Below are 20,238 nucleotides of genomic sequence, written 5' to 3'. Positions count from 1 at the left end.
TTTTAAATGTTCTTACCTTCCAGATGAACATGCAGTGACAGAATACAACCATCCCTGCAACATAGGTAAGGATGTCAAACTTGTGTATTTTAAAGTAGATGGGTAAATGTTTTCAAAGACGATTCATTATTATTATTACACAGGATTTATACAAGCCTGGCAAAAAGTATTCAATCCCGACTCATGGAAAATGTTCATTCAATTGTTTAATTGTGTAGGAAAAAAAAACTAATCGCAGACATGCCTCAAAACTATTTTCATTTAACATTCCAACCTTCTGGCTTAAAGAAACTGTATAAAAAAGAACGAAAACTGTAGTAAATTGCAACTGTTTTTGCATACCAAGCATGAGAAAAAAAATGGAATCATTCAATTCTGAGGAAAATATTATGGAATCACCATGTACTTTGCAGTTCTAAAACAAACATCTGCATCAGATTACATTCTGAAATTAATATCACTTTCATCCAGTCATCCACAGTCCATGATTGCTTTTCTTTAGCCCACTGTAACCTTGTTTTTTTCTGTTTAGGTGTTAATGATGGTTTTCATTTCACTTTTCTGTATGATGTCTTATAGTTCGGTCACAGACATTGACTCCGGTTTCTGACTATTTGTTCCTCTTTTTTTGTTGTGCATTTTCTCTTTTCAAGGCATATTGCTTGAAGGTTTCTATCTTGACGCTTTGATGTCTTCCTTGGTCTTCCAGTACGCTTCCCTTTAACAACCTTCCCATTTGATTTGTACTAACGAAAACCATCCTTAACACCTAAACAAAAAAAAAACAAGGTTGGCACCAAACAAAAGTTCCAACATCATCACCCTGCCCAATGCAGATTGGTAATTCATCGCTGAATATAACTTTCATCCAGTCATCCACAGTCCATGATCCTTTTCTTTAGCCCACGGTAACTTTGTTTTTTTCTGTTTTCTGTTGTTGTTGGACTGACAGTTTAAGCAGCGCTTTACAAGATAAGGGCAGACAGTACAATTACAATACAATGAGAGATGTCATGACCCCTTATCTAGTCTGCTAACCCATATCTATAGTGAATACAGTCAAAGAAATTAGGCCTTTAAAGAAAAGAATACAGTCCCTATAGTCAAACATGTTGGAAGTTCACTGATGTATTGGGGTTGCCTTGCTGCTTCAGACCATGTATGTCTTAACCGTGTGCATGACGTTATAAAATCTGAAGACTACCAAAGAATTCTGGGGTGCAATGTAGGGTCCAGTGTCAGAAAGTTTGGTCTCAGTCAGAGGTCATGGGTCTTACGGCAGGACAATGACCCAAAGCACATGTCAAAAAGCACCCAGAAAAGACAAAGCGCTGGAGTGTACTGAACTCGCCAGCAATGAGTCCAGATCTAAATCCCATAAAGCACCTGTGGAGAGATCTCAAAACAACAGTTGGGAAAAGGAACCCTTCCAATCTGAGAGACCTGGAGCAGTTGGCAAATGAAGAGTGGTCCAAAATTCCAGTAGAGGTGTAAGAAACTCATTAATGGTTACAGGAAGCAATTTATTTCAGTTATTTTTTTCCAAGGGGTGTTCTGCTAAATAGGGATGAGCCGAACACCCCTCGGTTCACACCAGAACATACTGAACAGGCAAAAAAATTCAGAAGAACACACAGACACCGTTAAAGTCTATGGGACACGAACATGAAAAATCAAAAGTGCTCATTTTAAAGGCCTATATGCAAGTTATTGTCATAAAAAGTGTTTGGGGACCCGGGTCCTGCCCCAAGGGAAATGTATCAATGCAATTTTTTTATTTAAAAACGGTCGTTTTTTCGGGAGCAGTGATTTTTTTTAATGCTTAAAGTGAAACAATAAAAATAAAATATTCCTTTAAATATCGTGTCTGGGGGATGTCTATAGTATTCCTGTAAAGTGGCACATTTTTCCTGTGTTTAGAACAGTACCACAGCAAAATTACATTTCTAAAAGGAAAAAATTTCATTTAAAACTGATCGCGGCTGTAATGAATTGTTGGGTCTCGGCAATATAGATAAAACTCATTGAAAAAAAGGGCATGGGTTCCCCCCCCCCAGTCCATTACCAGGCCCTTTGGGTCTGGTATGAATATTAAGGGGAATCCTGAACCAAAATTTAAAAAAGAAATGCGTGGGGATCCCCCTAAAATCCATACCAGGCCCTTCAGGTCTGATATGGAAATTAAGCGGAACCCTGCGCCAAATTAAAAAAAAATGGCGTAGGGGTCCCCCCAAAATCCATATCAGACCCTTATCTGAGCACGCAACCTGGCAGGCCGCAGGAAAAGAGGGGGGGACAAAAGAGCGCACCCTCTTCTGAACCGTACCCGGTGGATGCGGGCAGGGGGCTTATCAGAATCTGGAAGCCACCTTTAACAAGGGGACCCCTGGGGGGGGACCCATGCCCTTTTTTCAATGAGTTTTATCTATATTGCCAAGACCTGACAATTCATTACAGCTGCGATCAGTTTTTTCCTTTAGAAATGTAATTTTGCTGCAGTACTGTTCTAAATACGGGAAAAATGCGCCACTTTAAAAAAAAAATTGCATTGATACATGTCCCCTGGGGCAGGACCCGGGTCCCCAAACACTTTTTATGAGAATAACTTGCATACAAGCCTTTATAATTAGCACTTTTGATTTTTCATGTTAGTGTCCCATAGACTTGTTCCGGCGGCTTTCGAATTTGCTCCAAACACTGCATATTGTTCGGTGTTCGCAGAACATCCGAATAACCACAGTTCGTCCCAAACCGTTCACACATCTCTACTACCAAATATTAAATTGCGGGTGCCAATAGTTTTGTCCAGTCCATTTTTGGAGGCTTTTTGTTTCTCTACTTTTTTGTGTCATACCAATACAAACAAAATAAATAAACACAAGAACGCCTAAACATTTGTAATTGCAACCATTTTCTGGGCAAAGTGTTGCATTATCTGACAGAATTCCAGGGGTGCCAACATTTTTGGCCATGACTGCATATGGGGCAAGAACAGAGCCAGATCATCCACAAAGCAACCTAGGCAGGAGCCTGAGGCCTGTTGTATAGATGCAGAGGGGCCCCGTTACAACTTTCATGCTTCTACAATTGACCAGAAGACAAGCCTGATCTGTCACCCCATACATCTGTCTACCACTTTAGAAGAGAAGATGCACTTGTTAGTGTCTGATAGGGAAGGGCCATGACACTACAGACAATGCGAATGGGGCACCTTCACTGTGCCTGCTGTAATCCTTATCAAAGTCAATCTAAAGGATTAGCTGGGGGGCTAAACTGCCACCTAGCTTAGGACCCCGTTCTGCCTTAAACTATCTCTGATCAAGCAAGTCATCAGCCACTAAAGCCAAACTTCAGCTGTTTCTACCTCCACAACTCCGTCCAACCCCCACCCCATTGGACCATCATTCTTTACAGTCTTTATACAAACTTTTTCAAGGTGTCTTTAGTCCAGCCATGTGACAGTGGATAGGTCCTGAAAATGGCACAGAGCATTCTTCTGCATGGCGTGATATGCACCTGGGAGGCAGGTTCTTGACACCTGGCCTCCATCAGTGTCATTCAACCCTGAAGAGGACTGATGGTATTAAATGGCTTTTCAAAAAAAATACTAGAGTTGGGCTTTAGGTTGAGATGTAAAATAAACCCATTCAGGTATGGCAGTTCATCCTTTTATCTGTTATCCATTAAATACAGGTATAAGGACAAACTGCTATGTCCAAGCAGGCTTATTTTATTTTATTGCCTAGACTCATCTGCAAAAAAACGTTTGTCCCCACACATCTATCTCTTTATCTGTGCATCTATATTTCCTTCTTTCTCATTGGCTTGATTACATTTTATACTTTGATGTCCACAGTGCTTGTGTGTATATACAGTGTGCAGTAAATAGACTTTTGTTCAGTTATTTCTATGAAACCATGCCTGAAGAATTTTTTAAGCTTGAATCTCAAAAAATATTCCGTTAGCCACACAAAAGGTATTGTCAATGTTTTAACTTCCGTATGACTATCTAACACATTTTTGCCCTTTCTTGTCATATAATATTATAACTCACTTATAAACATAACTGTAATTTTTCTATACTTTTGTTATATTTTGTAGGGGACTCTGGAAATTCAAGATGAAGACAAAGTCACTAATGTCACTAAATGAACAAGAATTTATAAAATATATCACTATTTCCATAACTGAGCCTTATGGCATCCATAAACCATGTGACAGAAAACAGCCAATCAGTGGGAAGCCCTGCATTTAGTACTTGGGAGTAGGGATGAGCTTCGAGTTCGAGTCGAACTCATGTTCTACTCGAACATTGGCTGTTCGCAAGTTCGCCGAACAGCGAACAATTTGGGGTGTTCGCGGCAAATTCGAATGCCGCGGAACACCCTTTAAAAGTCTATGGGAGAAATCAAAAGTGCTAATTTTAAAGGCTTATATGCAAGTTATTGTCATAAAAAGTGTTTGGGGACCCGGGTCCTGCCCCAGGGGACATGGATCAATGCAAAAAAAAGTTTTAAAAACGGACGTTTTTTCAGGAGCAGTGATTTTAATAATACTTAAAGTCAAACAATAAAAGTGTAATATCCCTTTAAATTTCGTAGCTGGGGGGTGTCTATAGTATGCCTGTAAAGGGGCGCATGTTTCCTGTGTTTAGAACAGTCTGACAGCAAAATGACATTTGGAAGGAAAAAACTCATTTAAAACTACCGCGGCTATTGCATTGCCGACAATACACATAGAAGTTCATTGATAAAAACGGCATGGGAATTCCCCACAGGGCAACCCCGAACCAAAATAAAAAAAAAAAAATGATGTGGGGGTCCCCCTAAATTCCATACAAGGCCCTTCAGGTCTGGTATGGATATTAAGGGGAACCCCAGCCAAAATTTAAAAAAAAAATTGACGTGGGGTTCCCCCTAAATTCCATACCAGACCCTTCAGGTCTGGTATGGATTTTAAGGGGAACCCCGCGCCAAAAAAAAAAAAAAAAACGGCATGGGGGTCCCCCTAAAAAAACCAGACCCTTATCCGAGCACGCAACCTGGCAGGCCGCAGGAAAAGAGGGGGGGACGAGAGTGCGGCCCCCCCCTCCTGAACCGTACCAGGCCACATGCCCTCAACATTGGGAGGGTGCTTTGGGGTAGCCCCCCAAAACACCTTGTCCCCATGTTGATGAGGACAAGGGCCTCATCCTCACAACCGTGGCCGGTGGTTGTGGGGGTCTGCGGGCGGGGGGCTTATCGGAATCTGGAAGCCCCCTTTAACAAGGGGACCCCCAGATCCCGGCCCCCCCCCCTGTGTGAAATGGTAAGGGGGTACTTACCCCTTCTATTTCACTAAAAAACTGTCAAAAATGTTAAAAATGACAAGAGACAGTTTTTGACAATTCCTTTATTTAAATGCTTCTTCTTTCTTCCTTCATCTTCTTCTTCTTCTGGTTCTTCTGGCTCTTCTGGTTCTTCCTCCGGCGTTCTCGTCCAGCATCTTCTCCGCGGCGTCTTCTATCTTCTTCTCCTCGGGCCGCTCCGCACCCATGGCATGAGGGGGGAGGCTCCCGCTCTTCTCTTCATCTTCTTCTCTTCTTCATCTTCTTCTTCATCTTCTTCTTCATCTTCTTCTTCTTCTTCTTCTTCTTCCTTCTTCTCTTCTTCCTGTCTTCTCCGGGCCGCTCCGCAGCCATGCTGTGGCATGGAGGGAGGCTCCCGCTGTGTGACGGCGTCTCTTCGTCTGACGGTTCTTAAATAACGGGGGGCGGGGCCATCCGGTGTCCCCGCCCCCCTCTGACGCACGGTGACTTGAGGGACTTCCCTGTGACGTCACGGGGAATGCCACAGGGAAGTCCCGTCATGTCACCGTGCGTCAGAGGGGGGCGGGGTCACCGGGTGGCCCCGCCCCCCGTTATTTAAGAACCGTCAGACGAAGAGACGCCGTCACACAGCGGGAGCCTCCCTCCATGCCACAGCATGGCTGCGGAGCGGCCCAGAGAAGACAGGAAGAAGAGAAGAAGGAAGAAGAAGAAGAAGATGAAGAAGAAGATGAAGAAGAGAAGAAGATGAAGAGAAGAGCGGGAGCCTCCCCTCATGCCATGGGTGCGGAGCGGCCCGAGGAGAAGAAGATAGAAGACGCCGCGGAGAAGATGCTGGACGAGAACGCCGGAGGAAGAACCAGAAGAGCCAGAAGAACCAGAAGAAGAAGAAGATGAAGGAAGAAAGAAGAAAGAAGAAGCATTTAAATAAAGGAATTGTCAAAAACTGTCTCTTGTCATTTTTAACATTTTTGACAGTTTTTTAGTGAAATGGTAGGGGTAAGTACCCCCTTACCATTTCACACAGGGGGGGGGCCGGGATCTGGGGGTCCCCTTGTTAAAGGGGGCTTCCAGATTCCGATAAGCCCCCCGCCCGCAGACCCCCACAACCACCGGCCAGGGTTGTGGGGATGAGGCCCTTGTCTTCATCAACATGGGGACAAGGTGTTTTGGGGGGCTACCCCAAAGCACCCTCCCAATGTTGAGGGCATGTGGCCTGGTACGGTTCAGGAGGGGGGGGGCCGCACTCTCATCCCCCCCTCTTTTCCTGCGGCCTGCCAGGTTGCGTGCTCGGATAAGGGTCTGGTATGGATTTTTAGGGGGACCCCATGCCGTTTTTTTTTTTTTTTTTTTGCGCGGGGTTCCCCTTAAAATCCATACCAGACCTGAAGGGTCTGGTATGGAATTTAGGGGGAACCCCACGTCAATTTTTTTTAAAAATTTTGGCTGGGGTTCCCCTTAATATCCATACCAGACCTGAAGGGCCTTGTATGGAATTTAGGGGGACTCCCACATCATTTTTTTTTTTAATTTTGGTTCGGGGTTGCCCTGTGGGGAATTCCCATGCCGTTTTTATCAATGAACTTCTATGTGTATTGTCGGCAATGCAATAGCCGCGGTAGTTTTAAATGTGTTTTTTCCTTCAAAATGTCATTTTGCTGTCAGACTGTTCTAAACACAGGAAACATGCGCCCCTTTACAGGCATACTATAGACACCCCCCAGGTATGAAATTTAAAGGGATATTACACTTTTATTGTTTGACTTTAAGCATTATTAAAATCACTGCTCCTGAAAAAACGGCCATTTTTAAAACTTTTTTTTGCATTGATTCATGTCCCCTGGGGGAGGACCCGGGTCCCCAAACACTTTTTATGACAATAACTTGCATATTAGCCTTTAAAATTAGCACTTTTGATTATTCATGTTCGTGTCCCATAGACTTTAACGGCGTTCGCGTGTTCGAACGAATTTTTTTCCTGTTCGCATGTTCTGGTGCGAACCGAACAGGGGGGTGTTCGGCTCATCCCTACTTGGGAGCTATGATGCTGCCTTTCTCTGTGATGATGGTTTTAAACTGAAATGATGTTGTATGCCATTAACATTTTGAGTAATTAAAGCACATTTTACCTGTCAGTATTTTTTCCTGTGACTGGAGAATGTTACATGTTACATGCTCTCAACATATGGGGCTTACCTTGCCAGAGAGGTTTGAATTGCCAGCAAACATTCTATTGCCGGTTTCTTTAAAAAAATAAAAATAGGGCGCAATCCCCTTTAAAGGTCCCCAAAATACACAAAAGACCCTTAAAGGTCAGAAAAATTGAATTTTCAAATGTCAGTATTTAAAAAAAAAAGGAATCACTGCTCCTGACCAAATGGAATTAAAAAAAAAAAAAAAGAAAAAAAGAAAAAACATTTTTTGCATTGGTACATATTTCCCAGGACAATGACATTTTTGACAATCCCTAAAGCTTTTGCTAACCTAAAAAAAAAATAAATCCTGTTCCTTTAAAGCATGTTATACAGCATGGTGCTTGTGCTGTGTCATTTGGCCCCCCCCCGTAACACCTAAAATACTTGGCTGATCCTGTCTGGTTTTGCCCTCCCCTTTGTAAACTGACCACGGTATATCATGGCTCCTGAGCCCTGACACCGTGGTCAGTTTACTTGCCTCCATCATCCACAGTTCTCCTCTCTCCTCTTCTGTGCTCTCCTCCATCCACTCCTCCTCCCCTCCCTGCCTGTCGGCTTCATGTCCGTGCCCGCCCCATCCCCTCCTGCTGCTCAAATTACTGTTACATGTTTACACTATCCTCTCTGTTTATTAATGTAATCTGCTCCTGTGTCTGTGCCTTATAAAAAAAATGCAGCTATATACCTGATTTTAAAGCACCGATCGGCGCTCACATGACCCACCATCTCTCTCCTCCTCCCCTCCTGACTGACGTCAGCGGGGGATCCTCAGCCCCGCCTGCTGCGGCTGCCAGGCCGAGTGAGGAGAGAGGCGGCGGGTCATGTGAGCGCCGATTGGCACTCTAAATTCAGGTATATAGCTGCATTTTTTTATAAGGCACAGACACAGGAGCAGATTACATTAATAAACAGAGAGAATAGAGAAAATTTTTACTTAGTGGGTTAACAACCACTTTAACCATTAGCCCAGAAAATGGGCATTTTTAATTTGACAAATTTAGCTTCCATTTATTTCCATGTTGAGGGTCAGCATCTGAACTTCACTGAAGTGGCCTTACCTGGCTCAAACTGAACCCAAAGCAATTCAGCTCACTCCAACAGGGTACCAATCTGGTTGTTTTGTTGGCAGAATCATTTGAACATCTGTAGAAAAGTGAGGTTGTGAGGTTGAAGGCTAAAGCTGTCCATACATTATACAATTTTCTTTGGAATTGTATTCCTTTAAATTTACCTTCAACTATGTAGTGCAAGGGCCTGATTGATTGCATACAAATTGAAAGTGTTTAAGCTTGACCTAATATTATTATGGATTTGGTAAATCTAAAGGAAAATTGTACAAGAAAATTTTATAATGTATGGCCAACCTTAGTCCACCTATAGAACCATGTTACACGCATATTTAATGTCTAAAATGTAACACTGTGCCAAGCAGACCCCCCAACACTAAAATGGATCCCCCTCCAAAAGCACGCAGGTTCTTTTCCCCTACAGGAGCTGACAGATTTGAAATCAGTCCTTTCTGCCACTGCAGCAGACAGATTTGTAGTGCTCAACAGATCAAGCACAGTGATCACTCGTTGTCCAACAAAATTTCCTCTGGCTCTTTGCCTGAAAGTCTGCACCTTGATAGAGACAGAGCAGGAGGAAGAGTCTGCAGGAGCCTGGCATGGCACCTGTGATACACTGATCGTGGTTGCAATACTTTGCAAGCTCATTTGCAAAAAAATAATAATAATAATAATTTCACATTTTATGGGTATTTCTTTTTTTTTTGCCAAAGGTGGACCTTGCCTTTAAGTTAGTAATGGCCAGATTGGGTGTCTGAGGAGTAATGGGTTTGTGGAAAGGGCTCTCTGGTGAATACAGTTGGTGTTTCTAGGATCAGGGGGCTTTGGATTAGGGTACGGATATATGGTTGGGAGTATGGTGTACGCCAGTGTTTCTCAACTCCAGTCCTCTAGGTGCCCCAACAGGTCATGTTTTCAGGATTTCCCTCAGATGAAACAGCTGTGGTAATTATTAAGGCAGTGAAACTGATCAAATCACCTGTGTAAAATAATGGAGAGCCTGAAAACATGACCTGTTGGGGCAGTTGCAGCTTTGGCTGCTATGGGTAATAAAATGAAGATTTGAATTGGTATAAGTTAACTGAGGACAGGGGTGGCCCATCCATTAAGGGCGCACAAGCATCACCCCCCCATCCATGCATCTGGCCCCTTTCAGGACGCCAGAAGCATGAATTCCAATGTAGGGGGGGTGTTTTTTTGAAGCACCAATTAGAGCCAGAGGCTGTAATAGGCTTCAAAATAGGGTGGCTCATGGGGCAGAGAATGTGCTTGGAGCAAACCCAGGTGTGTGAGAATAGCGGATGAATATCTCACACTGAATATCCTCTCTGCCAATCAGGAAGTGGAAGCTGGAAAGTATTCTGATTGGCCACTGAGGAGGGAAGAGATGGAAGCTGCCCAATATGCCTGCCGCCATAATGCCCGCGGAGGAAAGCAGGGGAAGCCGCCATGATTGCGTGCCATGGATACTGTAAGTGCACTGACCGACCAACCAACCCGCCCCCCCAAATAAAATTACCTCCAGCTGCCAGTGACTGAGGATGATATGCCCAACCAAATTTGGAGTAAGGGTGCAACAAAATATAGCTTAAATAATGGAGGGCGGGGCCACCTGGTGACCCCGCCCCCTCTGACGCACAGGGACTTCCCTATGGGTTTCCCCGTGAGGTCAGAGGGGGCAGGGTCACCCAGTTACATAACGGGTGACCCTGCCCCCCTCTGACGTCACGGGGAAAGCCATTGGGAAGTCCCCTCAAGTCCCTGTGCATCAGAAGGGGGTGGGGTCACCGGGTGGCCGCCCTCCATTATTTAAGAAGTGTCAGAAGACGAGAAGCGTCACACAGTGGGAGCCTCCCATGGATGCGGAGCGGCCAGAGAACAAAGCGGGGAAGAAGACGCCGCGGAGGAAGATGCCGGACGAGAACACCGGAGCAAGAAGCAGAGGATCAGAGACTAAAAGACTTTACCCTTTTCAAAAAAATCTCCAACCTCCAAATTAACTTCTCAAAGTCCAATGCACTGAACATATCCCTCCCTACACCCGTTGTAGCGCAATGCCAATCCAATTTCCCCTTTAGTTGGTAAAGACATGCCATTACCTACCTGGGTATAAAAATCCCTGCAAACCTGACCAAGTTATACTCTAGAAACTTCCCACCTATACTCCAATCCATACAGGAAGACCAAATGGACCCTAGGCACTTTCTTTTGGTTTGGGAGAGCTGCCATTATTAAAATGAACATCCTACCTAGACTACTATACTTATTTCAAACCTTGCCAATCAAAATCCCCCCTTCGTTCTTCACTTCTTACAAAAAGCTATGCAGAAACTTCATGTGGTCTGCCAGCACCCCAAGAATAAATTGGGATAGATTGGTCCTTCCTAAGATGAAGGGGGGCATCGGACTCCCAGACATACAAAAAATATCAATGGGCTTGCCAACTAACCAGAATTGTAGACTGGCACATACACGCTGAGACCAAAGACTGGATCACCTTGGAGGACACTTTCTCACAGGTGCTGATTACACATATGCCCTGGATAGAACAAAAATCAATCCCTTCAGAACAAGTGAGGCCTACCTTACTGACATTTCGGACGGCATGCAAGAAACTCACCCTGATCCTGACCCTGACCCCTGGGCCTCTGATCCCGCTAGACCAAAACTCAGAATTTTCTCCCGGCCTTATGGCCCACAACCCAATCATCCCAGGCTGTGATTCCTTACTTAGAGCAGAGCAACTTTTTCTTGATGGCCAGCTGATACCATTTCAGAACATCGTCCCACGATTTCCTTATCGTACCATTGCATTTTTCCACTACCTACAAATCAGGCACTTTCTTAATAGGATAAAACCCCTCTCTAAATGGTATAGAGACTACACTCCCTTTGAAGCACTGTGTACCAGTTCAGTGCCACTAAGACACTTGATTTCAGTGGTATACTCGCTCCTGTTCAGTGATTGCAATCCCAAGGCGAACAAAATCAGCCAGCAATGGGAAGGGGAGGTTTCCCTGGACTAACCTAAGGAAGAGTGGGAGCAATTGTATGACCACATCCATAAGGGATCGATTAACGTTTCGTCTCAAAAAAATGGGTATAAAATATACTCTAGATGGTATAGGACGCCTGAAAAGATTCACAAGTACCACCCACAGGTCTCCCCGCAATGCTGGAGATGCGATACAGCAATAGGCTCCTTGGCACATATCTGGTGGGACTGCACAATCTTACAACCCTTTTGGCAAGAAGTCCACTGCCTGAATAACGACCTATACCTCAGACTTCACCCCAGCCCAGTATCTGCTCCACGTCCATACCCTACTCAGCCTACAAAAAATCACTTACACTCCACCTTATCAATGCGGCCAAACAATGTTTACCATTACACTGGAAAAGCCTCAATCCCCCCACTATTGGAGAACTTAATTCACCAAGCAAAAGAGACACCAACCAAATATCAAACAACTTGGGCATGTTGGATCCACTTTAGAGAATCCACGGAATTTCAAACCTTATACCAAAGTACATGTACACCGGACCCCTGAAAGTACCACGACATATTCTACATACCTGTTCCTATCATATGCAAGCAGTTACCCCAACCCCCTGCCTCCCCCTCCCTCACCCCCCTTCCCTCACACCTATCGATCACATTTTTATTTTCTCCGTTACCACGGACCGTAGGGACAACAAACATCAACTTCACATGACCCGTCCCAGTGCCCCCACCCATTCACAGTAAGCTCCCTATAGGGGTGTTGGGTCCAAGGGTGGCACTGAGGTTCTCTCATTTCGCCTCAAATAAAACATCACAAGTCCCTTTAGCTATGTCAACTCTGAAACCATTTATGCGCACTCAACAGTAATACATCTTTTGATTAGATTTAAGTATTAAGTCATTTACATATTGAAAAGTACTTCTTTCCAGTTTGCACCCTATATTCTTTATACTGATATATGTCTTCTATAAGACCTTTTGGACTGTTTTGATTTTCTTTGCACGGATTGTTAACTTGTTAACTTGAAAATGTTAATAAAAACATTGAAACAAAAAAAAAAAGATGTTTTTACTGCTTCTGGTTAGCGTGACACAATGGTTTTACTAGACTAAAAGTGGAAGAGGATCTGCAACTAGAACATAAACAGAAATACATATTAAGAAAAAATAATATTAACAAGTATCAAACTATCAAAGCAGCAACCCTTCTGTGAGATAAAAAACAGTCCCAAACGTAGTAAACATTTACACAGTTGCGCTCTTTAATGAATAGACCATCAGAGACAAAAGTCCAAGAACATGTAGAAGTGTGGAAAACTTCTTAATCCTCATCTCCAACCGCCACCTGGAATGTGTGACCTCTTGAAACACCACCACCAACTCAAATAAAAGTGCTCGCTTACCAGCTCACACAGACCTCCTATTATGAGGGTCAGTGACAAAAATTCCCCAGCCGGCAATTCAGCAGCAACCTGTCCTTCTGGGACTCGCAGACCGCGATGATGTCAGCAGGTCGCTCCGTCCTACGCCTTTCGTCATACAATGGACGTCGCCCCAGACGATGAGTTGTTGCTGAATTGCCGGCCAGCAAATTTGTTTTAAAAGGCAAATTTTACTTCTACTAATGTAAGTGCAATATGTAAGCCTTGGAAATAAAGGTTTTAAGGATTTTACACTATTTGGCGTCTTCTGTATTTTGGGCTCATGGTACCACTTTTTGGATGCCCGGTCAGATCTTACTAGGGATCCCTCTGATGATATCAAGGGCCCAAGCTAGGTATATAGCCACAAGTGTCACTGACCTTCCATAATAGGAGGTCTGTGTGAGCTAGACATGTGCAATTCGCTTTGTTTCTGAATTTGTTTTTTGTCAAAATTTGGCATATTCATTAATTCAGAAACATCTGAATTAACGGATAAAACCATTTAACAAATTTTCGGAGGGAGGAGCCGAGCCCGTGACGTCACACAGCCACCGTGAGTGGATGGAAGTGGTGAGCGAGCGGACGTAATAGAGATTTTATGTATATGCAAATTTTAAGAATTACTCTTGTAAGTGTTCCTTTATTGGGGCTATTTTAAGAAATATGTATACAGAGAGCACTATGTAGTCTGTATTTGTGATTAAATGTGACAAGGAGTTGAGAGATGTGTAGCTGAACGAAATCCTGGGAGTGGAGGAAGGAGATTGTTGCAGGGTTTAACACAGGAAAGATCATTATCTATATCCATTGGAGTCATTCTTGAGGTTGCAGAGTTGAGAGAGCTGATGCTGAGCAGTTGTCCGGGCGTGGAGGACAGAGATCATTGCAAAACGAAAGAGAAATCATTATCTGAGCTCATTGAACTCATCTTTGAGGTGAGAAGGTATTACAACTAGTGACGGTGTGCACAATTTTCCATTGGAAGACGGAGGAACACAGCGGTGAATTTTAAAATCCAAAAATACATTTGGATAATTTCTATTATAATAAAATTGTTATGTTTTTTAACCATTATTATTTATTAACCATTTTTATTATTATTACTATTATTAATAATAATAACTATAAAAATAGCTATAAACTAATAAATTATAGGTATTGGAATTTTCTTTCAAATTTGTCTGTCTGTTAGTCAATGTAACAAATACAAATTTATCCAAATTTACGAATTTTCAAAATAACAAATACTGCATTTATACAAATGGAACATACCAAATTGAAATTTTTCAGAATTTACAAATTTATTTGAAATAACAAAATTCAATCATAACTAATGATCTGGAAAAAAAAAACAACAAAAAAAACTAATAAAACGAAAAAAAAAAAATCAGCCGTGCACATGTCTAGTGTTAGCTGGTTAGCGAGAAAGAAATATTTATCAAGAGTTCTGAACTTCCCCTATTCAGCTATCATTTTTTTCCTCTGTTTCAGTCGCAGAGTTCCCCTCACTTCCTGTCCTGTCCGGTAAGAGGTTGTCAGGATAGGAAGCATGGCTAAATCTCCCTGACAGAGCTCTGGATAGTAGTAAAAAACACTAACATGGGTTTTAAGCCTTCCCAACTGTATTAAAAAAGAAAACTTTTGAAATACACATTAAGTAGAAGAATAAAAGCAAGTAAAATAAATCATATTCCATCAATGAAGCTTCTCTGCAGTTAGCAGACATGGAAGACAAGGTGGAGAGCTTTGGAAGACACAAGAGCTGGGGTTTTGCCTGATTAAATATTTGGCATATGGCAGTAGCAGAAGTGAAAAAGACCTGCTGCAGGTATTGATAATTTACTGTATGTCTTATTATGGGCTCATTTTCATTATATGGCAAAGTCACTTTAACTCATTTTGAAATCATGCTTCTGTAAGTTGCATTCTCTTAGGCAAAGTTGAAATTGTAGGTGTATCTATTATTATTATTATAATTATTTCTTCATTCCTTTTTAGTTCACTTGTGTAGATGAGAAGCCTCCATAGGAGTTCTGCTGTTTGCTTATCCAGTTGACAATCTTGGCAGATTTCCCCATGTCCGGCTCACGCCCAGAAAGTAGAGTCAGGAGAACATAGGAAGTCATTTCCACCTCAGTAGATGGAGCTTGGTGCCAGTATGAATCTTGCTTGGGAGGAGTAGTATCACGTTTCCAGCGAATCTGTCCATCTGTAGTAGAAAAAAAGTACCTAAGTTACAAAACTCATTGGTAAGTAAACATTGCTGGGAAAACAACATCTACTACCCATAGACATGAGTTGACAAATTTCTCATTTTTTTTTGGCTGGATCAGATATTGATCTCACAGCTGTAAAGTACCCCCAGGTTGAGACTTCTCCCAAGGAAGGTTAGAAAATGTGTTTAGTTATTATTGTTTTCCTCTGCTTTTCATCATGAATGTTGAGACAGACATTCCTATTCATAGAGACTAGGGATAAGCCGAACACCCCCCGGTTCGGTTCGCACCAGAACCTGCAAAGGAACCAAAAATTTGCATGAATGCTAGAACCCCATTGAAGTCTATGAGACTCGAACGTTCAAAATCAAAAGTGCTAATTTTAAAGGCTAATTTGCATGGTATTGTCCTAAAAAGGGTTTGGAGACCCGGGTCCTGCCCCAGGGGACATGTATCAATGCAAAAAAAAGTTTTAAAAACTGTCGTTTTTTCAGGAGCAGTGATTTTAATGATGCTTAAAGTGAAAAAAAAAGTGAAATAATTCCTTTAAATATCGTACCTGGGAGTGTCTATAGTATGCCTGTAAAGTAGAATCTGTTTGTAATTTTGAACTGGTACATTTTTAAAGTGTAGCTCCAGCCAAAAAATCTATTTTTAAGCATTTTGGAAAACATAGGGAAGGGTTATCACCCCTGTGACATTTGTTTTGTTGTCTGTGCACCTCTTTAGAAGATTTTACATCACTTTCTGTCCAAATGACAAATGTTTTTTGACAATTTGGGGTTTTTAGTTAAAAAAAGGATTGGTGGGGGCGTGGCCTAACTCCGGACCTGAATGGAAGCCTAAGCCGCTCTCTCCCGCACAAAGGAGCAGCTGAATAGGCACACAGGGACAAATTCGCCAGCTCCAGTCATGGTTAAAGAGGACCGGAGCTCCCCAACAGCACGTGAACCCCCGGAGCCTTCCCAGCACCAGCAAAGCAACATCCCCGCGATGTTCCGGACATCGCAGGGAGAAGGCCTCAAAGCCGCGGCCTCGCCTAAGCCACCCGTCCCGGCCGGCGGCTCCGGCCCCACAAAAGACAGCGCGATCGGCACCCACAGCGCTCCCAGTCACAGCTCCACTCTACAAGCTCCACAAGCTGTACCCCCTGTGCCCCATAACCCTCCAGCATCACAAGCACTCTGCCTGTCTGATCTACAGGCAGTAGCCCTGGACATTAAAGCCACGCTAGCAGCAGCCATTACAGACCTCAAGTCAGACATCCAGAGCATTGCAACAAGGATGGGATCAGTGGAGCAGACTACAGCGCGACAAGCTGAGGCCATAAAACAGGTACAAAAATCTTCTGATATACACTTAAATCATTTAATTGAAATTCATCGCCACTTAGAGGACCTCGATAATAGAGGAAGAAGACATAATATAAGAATAAGAGGAGTCCCAGAATCTGCAGACCAAAATCCCGTTGAACATACTGCGACAACCATATTTAATGATTTACTGGACAGACCCCCAGACTCCCCCATTGACTTTGAAAGGATTCACAGAGCCCTCAGAGCGAGGGGAAGGGATACTGATCCTCTCAGGGATATAATATGCTGTTTGGTAAACTTCCCTCTGAAAGAAGCCATTTTAAAAAAGGCGAGAGAGAAAAATAGAGTGCTGTTTAACGGAAGCGAGATAAAGCTATACCAAGACCTATCAAACATCACATTACAGCAACGCAGGGCTCTGCGTCCGATTCTTGACCAATTACGCACCAGAGGTATCCCTTACAGATGGAAGTTTCCTTTCTGTCTCTCAGCCACCTGGAGAGGTCACACAGCACTGTTACGCACACCAGAAGACTTGCAATCTTTCTGTGAAACTTTAAACATCCCCCCAACAGAAGTACCAGAGTGGTATAATTCATTCATGCTGAACGAAACGTGGATCGAAGTAACAAACAATTACACGCCCAGAGCCCAGAGAAACAGAGATAGACGATGCAGATCACCTTCATTTCATCAGAACAGAAGAGGAGCAAACCAAGGAAGCCCAGGACTCTCTCCTCCTAGACGCAGAGATCGCATGGACAGACAAGACCAAATGGACACCTGAATTTCAAACATCCACAACAAACACTGCTGTCGTTCTGTGCACGCACATCTACAATCAACGTTTAAACTTCAAGACGACCTTTATTCCTCCAGATGAAACACCTTTGAACCAACCATTAAAGAATTGACCAACCACAAGTTAAAAGATTGAACTCAAGAGCCAACTATCTGCATGTTTTTACCTCTCCTTCTTGTTTTTCCCCCTTTTTTCTCTCTTTTTTTTTTTTCTTTCTCTCTCTCTTTTCTCTCTTTCTTTACAGCTGATGCTAAATAAGAACATAAGGGTATGATAGATAAGTCGTAGCTAAAAAACATCTGATTGTAAGTACGCTTTCTAAATTATTATTATTTTTTTTTTTTTCTTCTTCTTCTCTGATACTCAGGGATATATTAAGATATAACTATAATGTCTATTACTTTAACTATCGACCACTAACCATACTGAAATGTTCAGGAGTTACAATATCTTTAGAGCACACATATTTTTGAGATAATTTTCTTCAGAATATATGGCTCATATATTGAACATACAGAAAATCCCATCGTCAGGTCTGGGGGGGGAGAGGGGAGGGGGGAGGGGGGGGGGGGAGGGAGGGAGGGAGGGAGGAAAGAAAGAAAAAATTAAATAAAAAATATATAGATATGTACTACGGTACATATCACAAGTAGTATTATATATGTTCTCCAACATAGAAGAAGGAGCAAAAGTTTCTACGGTTATGAATATTTTACATATATCAAGGTTTAAACTGTTTCAATAATACTTAGATATTATTAAAATGTGCTGAATAACAGCAATTTCGTATCACAGTTAATATAGATGATGTTATTTTTCATCATAAGAAAAAGGCAGTATGGTGGACCACATTGGAATTACCTCAATTCATCTTGCATAAGGTAAATCTCCTTTACAGAATCATAACCCTTTTTCCAAATTTAATTAAACAGGAGGTAATTAGCAAGGCTAAATATCATCCTCAACAATAGTCGGGCTCCGACAACGCAATAAAAAAAAAAAAAAAAAGATGAAGGAAAATAACAAATATTGATTCTTCGACCACCATAATGCCTTATACTCACTCTATTGCTCAAGTAATGTTTGAAGCAAGAATTTCTGTTTTTTTTGTGCAACTTTGTTTGATATACTCAAGTTCCATTGACTAAACAAATAATATGGTACTTCCAAATTTGCAATTAAATTTTCATAAGATATGCAGAATAATCCCCTATTTTTACAAGAAGCTATAATTCCCCAAGACAAGAGCTCCCCCCTGTGGCTAATAAGCATATTTACTAGAGTGGTCATATTTTGCCTACACCTGAGAAACCTAACACAATTTAGATACTAAGAAATGTCTTTATAAAACAGGGTTCAATATAAAAACGCTTATTTATACAGTCATTTACAGTCCCCATATCTACATCTCACCCATAAATTGCAACTAATAATTTAAAAATCTACCATGACCAAGGTTTTCTCTTACACCCTGTAATATCTGAACAATATAATTAGCTAGCTGATCCAGAGTGCTAAGAGTTTTGTAAATAAAAGAAAGGAAAAAAAAAAAAAAAGAAAAGAAGAAAACATAATAATCCAACTATATTCCATTTGATCCTACTTAGACCTTGCTCCCACAAAAAGAGTGGAAATTCTTTCACTCTTTGTACTTTCCGGACCTTGTTATTAGGGTAGTCTAGCTGGTCTAAACCTACCTCCGGAACATTACCTTACCCCCTTGGGAAGGGAAAAACCCTCCCCCTCCTCTCTCTCCTTTTTTTTTTTTTTCTTTCTCCCCCCCCCCTTCTCATTCCCGCCCCCTTGATATCCCGGGCATATTTATCAAACCCAAATCAAAACATACAAATAAGTCAAATCTCACCATACTCTTATATCCGAGCACTTCTTATCTCGGGTACAGGAAGAACTCCAAAATGCCTATTCATAAACAGCAGACCACTTCAACATCGTTGAAGCTAGTCTCAGTAAATGCTAAAGGACTTAACATCCCTGAAAAAAGAACCAAGTTCCTTAATGAATTTCATAAACTCAAAGCAAATATCATTTGCATACAAGAGACTCACTTTAAAGCTAATAAAGTTCCCAAAATGCAAGATAAAAGATTTCCAATGGCATTTCACGCCACCAATCCTGAAGGGAAAACCAAAGGAGTCTCAATTCTGATTTCCAAAGAGACTCCTCTTCAAATTCAAGACACAATGCTTGACCCAGGGGGAAGATACATATTCTTGAAAGGAAAGTTAGGACCTCATCCCATCACAATTGCCAACATCTACACTCCTAATTCAAAGCAGGTAACCTTTTTCCGTAAGATTAAGGAACTATTAACAAACTTCGCTGCGGGCATACTTGTCTTAGGAGGTGACTTTAACACTCCTTTAAATCCACTCATAGATACCTCTAATGGGTCATCGAGCCTTCCTTATAAAGCATTAAAACAAATCAAACTCCAACTACAGGAATTAATGCTACATGATGCCTGGAGAACTCTGAACCCACAAACTAAAGACTTTACATATTTTTCTACTGTACATCAAAAATATTCCAGAATAGATTACTTTTTTATCTCGCAACCAGACCTAGAATTACTGAAAGATTCGACAATCAAAACCATGACTATATCCGATCACCATCCAATTACCTTATCATTAACTTTCCCAGAAAAAACTACCATAACCAAAACATGGAGACTTAACACTTCTGTCTTGAAAGACCCCATAGATGTACTACATTTTAATGACAAACTAAATGAATATTTTTCACTAAATGAAAACGACGAGACAGCTTTGATTACACAATGGGAAGTGCACAAATGCGTAATGAGAGGTAAATTTATAAAAAAACTAGCTAAAATAAAGAAAGAAAAACAATCCAAAATTAGATCGCTACTAGACCAAATTCATAAA

The 20,238-nt window shown here is 42.0% G+C and overlaps 2 protein-coding genes across 3 annotated transcripts in view; one reads left to right on the top strand and one right to left on the bottom strand.

Annotated features, from left to right (window-relative positions):
* LOC141105640 (alpha-2-macroglobulin-like) overlaps positions 1-4,426 on the top strand; it is a 182,647-nt gene extending 178,221 nt beyond the window's left edge. Inside the window, exons 35-36 of the mRNA XM_073595611.1 lie at positions 24-65; positions 4,102-4,426. Of these exons, the coding sequence (XP_073451712.1) occupies positions 24-65; positions 4,102-4,124 (65 nt within the window). The 3' untranslated portion in view covers positions 4,125-4,426. The remainder of the gene's footprint in view (positions 1-23; positions 66-4,101) is intronic.
* The window catches only part of LOC141105642 (alpha-2-macroglobulin-like), a 353,065-nt gene continuing 333,558 nt past the window's right edge, over positions 732-20,238 (bottom strand). Inside the window, exon 23 of one of the 2 annotated variants that reach the window (XM_073595615.1) lies at positions 732-769. In XM_073595615.1, the coding sequence (XP_073451716.1) occupies positions 747-769 (23 nt within the window). In that variant the 3' untranslated portion in view covers positions 732-746. Of the gene's footprint in view, positions 770-14,287; positions 15,205-20,238 lie in introns of those variants that run through there. The other variant, XM_073595613.1, reaches the window with a different exon arrangement.

Source organism: Aquarana catesbeiana, linkage group LG08, assembly GCF_042186555.1.
Source record: "Aquarana catesbeiana isolate 2022-GZ linkage group LG08, ASM4218655v1, whole genome shotgun sequence".
Taxonomy (NCBI): Eukaryota; Metazoa; Chordata; class Amphibia; order Anura; family Ranidae; genus Aquarana; species Aquarana catesbeiana.
Note: the sequence above shows the minus strand (reverse complement) of the source record. Positions and strands in the feature narration are given on the sequence as shown.